Source organism: Nomascus leucogenys, chromosome 8 (assembly GCF_006542625.1).
Source record: "Nomascus leucogenys isolate Asia chromosome 8, Asia_NLE_v1, whole genome shotgun sequence".
NCBI lineage: Eukaryota > Metazoa > Chordata > Mammalia > Primates > Hylobatidae > Nomascus > Nomascus leucogenys.
The window spans coordinates 112,846,782-112,857,071 of record NC_044388.1 but is presented as its reverse complement, the minus strand read 5'-3'; the positions used below and the strand labels follow the sequence as shown (position 1 = coordinate 112,857,071).

Here is a 10,290-nt window from a genome sequence, read left to right as displayed (position 1 = left end):
GACTAATTTTGTATTTTTAGTAGAGATGAGGTTTCTCCATGTTGGCCAGGCTGGTCTCGAATTCCCGGCCTCAGATGATCTGCCTGCCTTGGTCTCCCAAAGTGCTGGGATTACAGGCATTAGTCACCACACCCGGCCAGTCAGGGTTCTCTTAGAGGAACAGAACTAATAGGAGATATATATAGAGAGAGAGGGGCGCCAGGTGCAGTGGCTCATGCCTGTAATCCCAGCACTTTGGGAAGCCGAGGCAGGCGGATTGCCCGAGCTCAGGAGTTCAAGACCAGCTTGGGCAACACGGTAAAACCCCCGTCTCTACTAAAATACGAGAAATTAGCCAGGCGTGGCAGCATGTGCCTGTAGTCCCAGCTATCTGGAGGCTGAGGCAGGAGAATTGCTTGAACCCAGGAGGCAGAGGTTGCAGTGAGCCAAGATTGCACCACCGTACTCCAGCCTAGAGACAGCAAGACTGTGTTAAAAAAAAAAAAAAAAAAATATGTATATATGAAGGGGAGTTTATTAAGTATTAACTCACACGATCACAAGGTCCCACAATAGGCCGTCTGCAAGCTGAGGAGCAAGGAGAGCCAGCCCGAGTCTCAAAGCTGAACTTGGAGTCCGATGTTCAAGGGCAGGAAGCGTCCAGCACGGGAGAAAGATGTAGGCTGGGACGTGGGGCCCGTAGCCTCCTTTTCACGTTTTTCTGCTATATATTCACTGGCAGCTGATTAGATGGTGCCCACCGGATGAAGGGTGGGTCTGCCTTCCACAGCCCACTGACTCTTGTGTTAATCTCTTTTGGCAACACCCTCACAGACACACCCAGGATCAATACTTTGTATCCTTCAATCCGATCAAGTTGACGGTATTAACCATCATACCTGGCATGGGGAATATGAGGCCCACTGGGCACCGTCCCTGGAGAAAGGGTGGGCCAGGCAGGCTGGGGGAAAATTGTTCACCCCTGCTGGGGGAGACTGGCTTGACCTAAGCAACATGTTTTGGGGGCCAGAGCCCACCCAGACCAGGAAGCCCCCTTGCCTCTCACCTCTCACTCCTCACCCGTGACCTTGGGCTGGCCCTCAGCTGGGAGCCTCCATGTCCCTCTGGGCACTGCTGTGACGGGGCAGGGTGTGATAGGAGCCTGTGTGTGGGCTCTGGTGTGATGGGTGCCTGCGTGCATGGGGCAGGGTGGACGCTGAGCCCATGTGGCACGCCCACAGCCACGCCCACCGTCCTTCACTCTAAGCCATTAGCCACAGGGAAAGCGGGTGGGTGCAGAGAGGCCCGGGTGTCACTCAAGGGTACAGGGCAGCGTCTGGCCCAAGGCCAGCGTGTCACTGGCTAGGAGGCTCCCCTGGAGCTCCATGGTCAGTCCCTCAGGTCACCACACTCACCTGTCCAGCTGGCCTGACGCAGGGGCCCAAGAGCAGCCTCCTAGTGTAGCCCATCTTCTTGTTGTCCTGGGGGTCCCCAACCTGTCCCCAGGGTCCCTGCTGCCCATTCTCTCAGGTATTGGCAAGGAGTGCCTCCCTCCCAGAGCAGCTGTGTGAGAGGGGAGCCGGTGGTCCTGAGCTGGGGAGGGGTTGGCAGGGGGCTGGGGTCCTCTGGTTGGGGCGTAGGCCCCCATGCAGCCTAGCACCCTGCTCCCCACTCGCCTTTTTGGATTTTTTTTTTTTTTTTTTTGAGACAGATTCTCGCTCTGTCACCCAGGCTGGAGTGCAGTGATACGATCTTGGCTCTCTGCAACCTCCATCTCCCAGGTTCAAGTGATTCTCCTGCCTCGGCCCCCTGAGTAGCTGGGATTACAGGTGACCACCACCATGCCCAGCTATTTTTAGTGGAGACGGGATTTCACCATGTTGACCAGGCTGGTCTCGAACTCCTGACCTCAGGTGATCCACCCGCCTTGGCCTCCCAAAGTGGGATTACAGGCATGAGCCACCACGCCAGCTTTTTGGCTTTCATTGGCCCCTGGCCAATTCAGACAGACGGCCTTCAACTTTGTCCAAGCTCCTGTCCCCAGCCATCAGGAGCCCCCTTGCTCCCATAGGCCCCAGGCTGTGGGTGAGCTGCCCTGGGGTCCCCAGGGACTCTGGAGACCCCAATCCTGGGCTTGGGGCCTGGCTCAGCCTTGCCTGGGGGCCCACGACTCACTTCCTTTCCACTTTACCTTCTGCTGTTCCTGTCCCTGTCCCAGGGCCCTGGCGGCAGCAACAGGCAGATTTCACCTCGGTTTCTGGCTCGACTCTGAGCCCTGAGCCCGTCTGAGCCTGCTGACCCTGACCCAGCAGCCCAGCGCCCTCCACCAGTTCCCACTTGAGGAAGCCCACGGGGCACGGATGTGCGTCTTCCAGCCTCAGCTACCTCCCCACTTGGTGCCCTGCCCACACCTGGTGACCTCCTGAGCACAGATGCCCACAGGTGACATGCCCAGACCCTGGCGGAGATGCTGGGGTGGCACTCATCTGTGCAGAGATGCCCCCAATCCAGCAAGACGCTGGGACAGGACCATGCTTGACCCACAATGTGGGGCGTGTGATCCCCTAGCCAACATCCTAGGAAGCGAGGACTTCCCCAGCTTCTGGCCCTGGGAGGCGATCTTGTTCCCCAGCCTGGGTGGCTGGGTGGGTCGGCCCCAGGTTCAGAGTCCCTGGCTGCAGCCCTCCCCTACAGCCACACAACACAGAGGAGCGGGTCCCGGCAAAACTTAGGGTGCAGAGTGGGTCCCTGGAGGACCAGAGCCCCACCCAGCAGCTCCACCTGGAGGAGAACAAGGACACAGACGTGATCCCCCCACACCCTGGGGCTCAATGGGATGAGAGTGGGAGGGGAGGGGCTGGGCTCACCGACTGCACCACCCTGTGCTGCCCCTCGACCAATCCCTCCACTTGGGGGTCCCCTTGGCCACCTGCCAGGCTCCGTGCGCACACCCACCTTTCCAAAGGCGAGGTCAGAGGGGCTTTCCAGCCCCCAGCTCCACCTGTTACTGAGAATAAAGGGCAGTCTCCCTTCTTGCCGGAGCCATGTAGCTTTGCAGCAGGCCGCCAGGGGGCGCTCGAGACACGCATCTGGACTGCCTTGCGCAAACCAACCCATGAAGCAGGTGGGGGGTCACGGAGACAGCCAGGCTCAACCCGCTCCCTGAGGCGCCCCTCGGGCTGGGGCTGGGTGCCCTCACCTTGCTGCTGCCCCGGGTGCCGCTGTCTGCAGGGGGCAGCTGGCCAGTGGTCTGCTGTTGGTCTGGAGTGGGGCCCACTGGGTTGAGGCCTGTTCAGTGGGCATCCACGGGGAAGCTGGTCCACAGTGAAGGCTCAGCTGGGAAAAGCTTGTGTCCCGATCATCACGATGCTCACAGACCACGGAGCTGGGGTTGGCTGCCTGCCTGGGTCCACACAAACCCAGGGAGTCAGGAGGCCTGGGTGGGGTGAGATGAGGGGAGAGACCCTGCCCCCGGACTTTCTCTTTGACTCATGCCCTCCTCTTTCCTCTGAGAGGCTTTCGTTCTGACCCATTTCTGGGCAAAACCCCCGAGCCCCGTTTGCCCGCTCGCAGGTTCCCACACACGACTGGGCCCCATGGCAGCCAGCCTGCCCAGGATCCTCAAGGAGGAGCAAGCTAGGGGGGGAGGGGGGGGGAGGCTCCTTCAAATCCACCCAGGGAGGGAGCAGGCTGTGGCTGCGGCTGAGGTCGGTGGCAAGGGACCCTGCCAGCCTGGCAGCACAAACAGGAAGGATGGCGCGCTCTGGCAGCCAGAGGCCGGGTCACCCGCAGGCGCGGCAGGACGGCCTCCTTCCTGCAGGAACTGCCGCCGGGTGCCTGTTGCAGGGAGAAGAGGTGGCGTGAGGCTGAAGCCGAGGGGTGGCTCCCTGGGGGCCCCCTGCCAGAGGAGGAACGCTGGGGTGGGATTAAAGGCCCAGGTGCCGCTGTGGTCATCGCCCAAAACATGGGGGGCTGGAAGGGTGGGGCTGGAGGCAGCTGCCCACTCTGGTGTCAGCCCCTAAGCCAAGCAGCTCAGGCACTGACAGTTTCCCACGGCGCCCACAGGCACCCCTCCCTCCAAACCGTCCTCCCTCCAAGCCCCCTCCCTCCAAACCCCTCCCCCAAGCCCCCTCCCTCCAAACCCTCCCTCCAAGACCCCTCCCCCAGCCCCCTCCCTCCAAACCCCCTCCCTCCAAACCCCCTCCCTCCAGCCCCCCTCCCTCTAAGCTCCCCTCCATCCAGCCTCCCTCTCTCTAAACCCCCCTCCCTTCAAGCCCCCCCCTCCAAGCTCCCTCCCTCCAGCCCCTTCCCTCCAAGCCCCCCTCCCTCCAAGCCCCATCCCTCCAGCCCCCCTCCTTCCAGCCCCCTCCCTCCAAACCCCTCCCTCCAAACCCCCTCCCTCCAGCCCCCTCCCTCCAAACCCCCTCCCTCCAAGCCCCCTCCCTCCAGCCCCCCTCCCTCCAAGCCCCTCCCTCCAGCCCCCTCCCTCCAGCCCCCTCCCTCCAAACCCCCTCCCTCCAGCCCCCTCCCTCCAACCCCCTCCCTCCAGCCCCCTCCCCCCCCCTCCCCCCCCCTCCCCCAACCCCCCCCTCCACCCCCCCCTCCACCCCTCCCTCCAGCCCCCCCCCCCCCCCTCCCTCCAGCCCCCTCCCTCCAGCCCCCCCCTCCCCCCCCCCCCCCCCCCCCCCCCCCCTCCCAAACCCCCCTCCCTCCCCAAACCCCCTCCCTCCAGCCCCCTCCCTCCAAACCCCCCCCTCCCCCCCCCCTCCAACCCCCCTCCCTCCAGCCCCCCTCCCTCCAGCCCCCCTCCCTCCAGCCCCCCTCCCTCCAGCCCCCCTCCCCCCCCCCTCCCTCCAGCCCCCCTCCCTCCAGCCCCCCCCCCCCCCCCCCCCCCCCTCCCTCCAGCCCCCCTCCCTCCAGCCCCCTCCCTCCAGCCCCCCTCCCTCCAGCCCCCCTCCCTCCAGCCCCCCCTCCCCTCCAGCCCCCCTCCCTCCAGCCCCCCTCCCTCCAGCCCCCCTCCCTCCAGCCCCCTCCCTCCAGCCGTTGCACAAGTTCCGCGGCACAGCTCAGCTAGGAGGCTACACTGTGCCACAGGGGTGGGGGCCTCTGACTGCCACCCTGTCCCAGTCTTGCCTCTGTTCCCACTGTGGAATCCTCCCACTTCAGTCTCCAGCTGCCAGCTGCCTGGTTCCCCTCCCAAGGCAGCCTTGTCCTCACTGTGGGGCCGGGAGAGGCCAGCAGTCCCTGGGCCCCAAAAGTAGAACAGGACAGGGACAGGGGTGGTGGGAGGAAGGCCCCCTCGGAGGGTGCTGGAGCAAAGGCCTGGACAACAGCTCATGGTTGCCATTCCTCCCAGGACACATGATCTGAGCCCCCAAAGGACCTGACAGGACAGACGCGTCCTCATTGCCAGAATCCCAGCGTTTTGGGAGGCCGAGGTAGAAGCATTGCTTGAGCCCAGGAGTTTGAAACCAGCCTGGACAACATAGCAAGACTCTGCCTCTACAAAAAATTTTAAAAAGTTAACCAGGCATGGTAGTGCACACCCATAGACGCAGCTACTTGGGAGGCTGAGGTGGGAGCATTGCTTGAGCCCAGGAGTTTGAGATAGCAGTGAACCGTGACTGCACCACTGCACTCCAGCCTGGGCAACAGAGCAAGACCCTGTCTCAAAAAACAGAAAACAAAAACCCACACACAAAAAAGCAAACTTGGCTGGGCGCAGTGGCTCACACCTGTAATCCCAGCACTTTGGGAGGCTGAGGCTTGTGGATCACCTGAAGTCAGGAGTTCGAGACCAGCCTGGCCAACATGGGAAAACCCCGTCTCTACTAGAAATACAAAAATTAGCTGGGCGTGGTGGCAGGCGGCTGTAATCCCAGCTACTCGGGAGGCTGAGACAGGAGAATCACTTGAACCCAGAAGGTGGAGGTTGTAGTGAGCCAAGATCGCACCACTTGATCCTGACTTCAGGTGATCCACAAACCTCGGCCTCCCAAAATGCTGGCATTACAGCCTGGGCGATAGTGCAAGACTCCCTCGCAAAAAAACAAACAAACAAACAAACAAACAAACCAAGCCTGACCTGCACTGAGATCTCCAGGACGTCACCTTGGGCGTGAGAGCTGGGTCTGGCCATGCCCGGGAGCACACAAGGTCCCGTGCAGCACAGTGGCCCTGTGGTTGGGGTGAAGAGGCCGATGGGGCCTCCCACTGTGGCTGAGGGTGGGGTGTTGGCTGGCTGGGGCTCAGAGTGACCCTGCAGGGCCATCCCAGCCTGGCTGGCGCCCAACATGGGCTGGTGTAAAGAAGGAACCTGGCCTCAAGGTTCCAGGCCCTGGCTAGAGGGAGCGGGGAGTTTGGACTTCAGGCTGGGTCCCTTCCTCTTCCTGGAGCGGGTGCCGGCCCCCAACCCGCTTGCGTCAGGGACAAAAGGACTCCTTCCCTTTCCAGCCTGGAAAGCCCCTCTGCTGCAGGCTGGAGGAAGGGACCCTGGGCCCAGCCTATAGTCAGTGGCGTCTATGGGCATGGATCTGGACGGGGAGAAGGACAAAGCAGCCTCCATCCACAGTTCATTCCGGGACCAGGCCCTTACAGGCACGCGCTGGGCTCCTGTGGGAAGACGCTAAGGGCCCCAGGACAGACCTCGTCTCTGGGCATCCGGGTTCCTAGATGGCAGAGGTGGCAGAGTGGGGTGGGGCGGCCCAATTGGGAGCCTTAGCCTCCGGCAAAAAGCTGAGCGCAGCACATCTACAATGTGTAAGATTCTCCTGGGAGACCAGGGCCCAGCTGGTGGTGCGCTGGGGGAAGTGGGTGCTGCTGCGGTGGGAGGAGCCACCTGGCCCTCTGGGGAAGTGTACTCGCTGTCCGCAGTGCCCAGGCCCGGGTAGCTGGGTGGGGGCTGGGGGGGCATCTCCGCTTAGGGTGCCCGCACCTGAGCCTTCTCTGCCCTGGGCCAAGCCTGTCCGCGCCTCCCCGTCCTCTGCCTGCCCAGATGGACATCTCTGGGCCTCTCTGGAGACCAGTGGGCTGGGCTGGGGGTCGTTGTATTGCCCTGGCTTGGCACTCCTCTTGTGGCTGTACCCCTCCCAGCAGCCCCAGGACTAGCAAGTCCCTGAGATGGGGGTGGGGACAGTGGTTGATGCCAAAGGTTGTGGGGGCAGGGGCGGGGCAGGAGCAGGAAGGTCCCCTGAGTTCCCTCACCTTGGGCAGAGATAAAAGGAGCACAGTTCCAGGCGGGGCTGAGCCAGGGCGCAGCTGTGATTTCAGGGCACCTCTGGCGGCTGCTGTGATTTGAGAATCTCGGGTCTCTTGGCTGACTGATCCTGGGAGACTGTGGATGAATAATGCTGGTGAGTGTCTGGACCTGGGGAAAGCCCCGGGCTGGGGAGAGCTAGGCAGCCTGGGAGGGGAGGACAGGGGTGGCGCTCAGTGGGGCGTGTGGGTGTCCCTGAGCCCAAGTGACAGAGCCTCCCCTCCCTTGTGCTGCTGCAGGGCACGGCCCCACCCGGAGGCTGCGGGGCTTGGAGGTCCTGGCCGGGATGGCTCTGCTCGCTGTCCTCTGGCTCCTGTGGCTGCTGCGGTCAGCCCCTCGGGGTACTCCGGCACCCCAGCCCGTGATCACCATCCTTGTCTGGCACTGGCCCTTCACTGACCAGCCCCCAGAGCTGCCCAGCGACACCTGCACCCGCTATGGCATCGCCCGCTGCCACCTGAGTGCCAACCGAAGCCTGCTGGCCAGTGCCGACGCCGTGGTCTTCCACCACCGCGAGCTGCAGACTCGGCGGTCCCACCTGCCCCTGGCCCAGCGGCCGCAAGGGCAGCCCTGGGTGTGGGCCTCTATGGAGTCGCCTAGCCACACCCACGGCCTCAGCCACCTCCGCGGCATCTTCAACTGGGTGCTGAGCTATCGGCGTGACTCGGACATCTTTGTGCCTTATGGCCGCCTGGAGCCCCACGGGGGGCCCTCCCCACCGCTGCCAGCCAAGAGCAGGGTGGCTGCCTGGGTGGTCAGCAATTTCCAGGAGCGGCAGCTGCGTGCCAGGCTGTACCGGCAGCTGGCGCCTCATCTGCGGGTGGATGTCTTTGGCCGTGCCAATGGACGGCCACTGTGCGCCAGCTGCCTGGTGCCCACCGTGGCCCAGTACCGCTTCTACCTGTCCTTTGAGAACTCTCAGCACCGTGACTACATTACGGAGAAATTCTGGCGCAACGCACTGGTGGCTGGCGCTGTGCCAGTGGTGCTGGGGCCCCCACGGGCCACCTACGAGGCCTTCGCGCCGGCTGATGCCTTTGTGCACGTGGATGACTTTGGCTCAGCCCGAGAGCTGGCGGCTTTCCTCACTGGCATGAACGAGAGCCGATACCGACGCTTCTTTGCCTGGCGTGACAGGCTCCGCGTGCGACTGTTCACCGACTGGCGGGAACGTTTCTGTGCCATCTGTGACCGCTACCCGCACCTGCCCCGCAGCCAAGTCTATGAGGACCTTGAGGGCTGGTTTCAGGCCTGAGCTCCGCTGGCCGGGGGAGGTGGGTGTGGGTGGAAGGGCTGGGTGTCGAAATCAAACCACCAGGCATCCGGCCCTTACCCGCAAGCAGCGGGCTAACGGGAGGCTGGGCACAGAGGTCAGGAAGCAGGGGTGGGGGGTGCAGGTGGGCACTGGAGCATGCAGAGGAGGTGAGAGCGGGAGGGAGGTAACGGGTGCCTGCTGCGGCAGTCGGGAGGGGAAAGGCTGCCGAGGACCCTCCCCACCCTGAACAAATCTTGGGTGGGTCAAGGCCTGGCTGGAAGAGGGTGAAAGGCAGGGCCCTTGGGGCTGGGGGCACCCCAGCCTGCAGTTTGTGGGGGCCAAACCTGGGACCCCGAGCTTCCTCTGTAGCAGAGGCACTGTGGTCCCCGAGACACAGGCACAGGTCCCCGCCACATCCACAGTTCTGAGGTCCCTGTGTGTAGGCTGGGGCAGGGCCCAGGAGACCACGGGGAGCAAACCAGCTTGTTCTGGGCTCAGGGAGGGAGGGCGGTGGACAATAAAGGTCTGACCAGTGCCTCGTGGGTCAGGCCAGTGTCTCATGGGTCACCTCCGTGCAAGGCCACAGAGCCTGCGTCTGCCCTCCCTGACATGTCGCCCCCACGGCCATGGGGCTGCTTGTTCTCCACGGGGGGTCCTGTCTCCTGACTTCAGGGCTTTGCTCACCCTCCGCCTGAGAGCCCTCCCCGTGCCAGGCTGCCCACTGGCTCCCCCAGTTCCTACAGCCTCCGCCAAACGGCCCCTTATCAGATAGCCTTCTGTGTCCCCCAAAAGGCCAAGGCGATGAGCCCAGGAGTTCGAGACCAGCCTGGGCAGTGTAGTGAAACCTCATCTCTACCAAAAATACGAGAATTAGCAGGGCGTGGTGGCTCACGCCTGTGGTCCCAGCTACTTGGGATACTGAGGTGAGAGGATCGCTTGAGCCCAGGAGGTTGTAGCTTCAGTGAGCCGTGATCACACCACGGCACTCCAGCCTGGGCAACAGAATGAGACCCTGTCTCAAAACCGAAACCAAAAACAGGCCAAGGATGGGGAAGAGTAGGGAACGGACGTCAGAGGCCTGGCCAGGCCGAAAGCGCCCATCTCCCAGGTCCACAGGCTGGAGGGTGTCTGGGACAGGGTCTGACTTGTGCCTTGGAGCTCCCTCTGGTGGCCAGTGCTGGGGAGGCACTGGGGATGCGGCCGCAGCCAGGGAGCCCCTGTAGTGGCCGGTGGGGAGTGGGGCGAGGAGGAGAGAGGCCAACCCACGGGCGGTGCTGACCAAGACCCCAACAGGCTAACCCCCGGGGGCTGGGGCACAGGGCTTGTCCCTACCCCAGGTGGGGGTGGGCAGGTTGAAGGCAGGAAGCCCCCCTCACCCATGGCCGTGGCTTGTGGGAACGACCTGCTGGTAGCTTCCTGCCCTGACCTAGCCCTGTGGACTGAGCAGGGAAAAGCAAATGTCTTGAGGCTGCGGGCTAGGGTGGGAGGCTGATCCCTCACTCACTAGCCCAGGGTCACCTTCCTGCTGCAAAGGAGCTGGGAGGACTGGGGAGCTGTGGCCTCGGAGGTCTTTCATTCACTTGAGGATGCGCCTTCTATGTGCACCCAGACACTGGACACCACACAGCCCTACTCCACCCCGTTCACAGGTGGGGAAACTGAGGTTGGGAGGCGCCGTCAGAGCCACCCATGGGGTCAGCCTGCCCTCTGTCGCCCTCTACAGGCCATGCGGAGGAACTGCCTCACCTCCCCGGGGCGCCCCAGCAGGTGCCAAGCCACAGCCGCAGAACCGCCTGACTCC

At 63.3% G+C, this 10,290-nt stretch overlaps 2 protein-coding genes across 2 annotated transcripts; one reads left to right on the top strand and one right to left on the bottom strand.

Moving 5' to 3' along the window:
* Positions 1 to 2,655: 2,655 nt before the first annotated feature.
* Positions 2,656 to 6,250, bottom strand: C8H9orf139 (chromosome 8 C9orf139 homolog). The gene is given in 7 exon segments (XM_030818248.1): positions 2,656 to 3,077; positions 3,179 to 3,436; positions 3,438 to 3,749; positions 3,751 to 3,816; positions 6,065 to 6,103; positions 6,106 to 6,165; positions 6,167 to 6,250. Coding segments are annotated over 6 exon segments (591 nt in total). The 3' UTR covers positions 2,656 to 3,077; positions 3,179 to 3,406.
* A 54-nt stretch (positions 6,251 to 6,304) lies between these two features.
* FUT7 (fucosyltransferase 7) lies at positions 6,305 to 9,024 on the top strand. Its single transcript, XM_003279801.3, has 2 exons — positions 6,305 to 7,331; positions 7,474 to 9,024. The coding sequence occupies exons 1-2, from the start codon at positions 7,319 to 7,321 to the stop codon at positions 8,487 to 8,489; spliced, it is 1,029 nt and encodes a 342-aa protein (XP_003279849.1). The 5' UTR covers positions 6,305 to 7,318; the 3' UTR covers positions 8,490 to 9,024.
* The last annotated feature ends 1,266 nt before the right edge of the window (positions 9,025 to 10,290 follow it).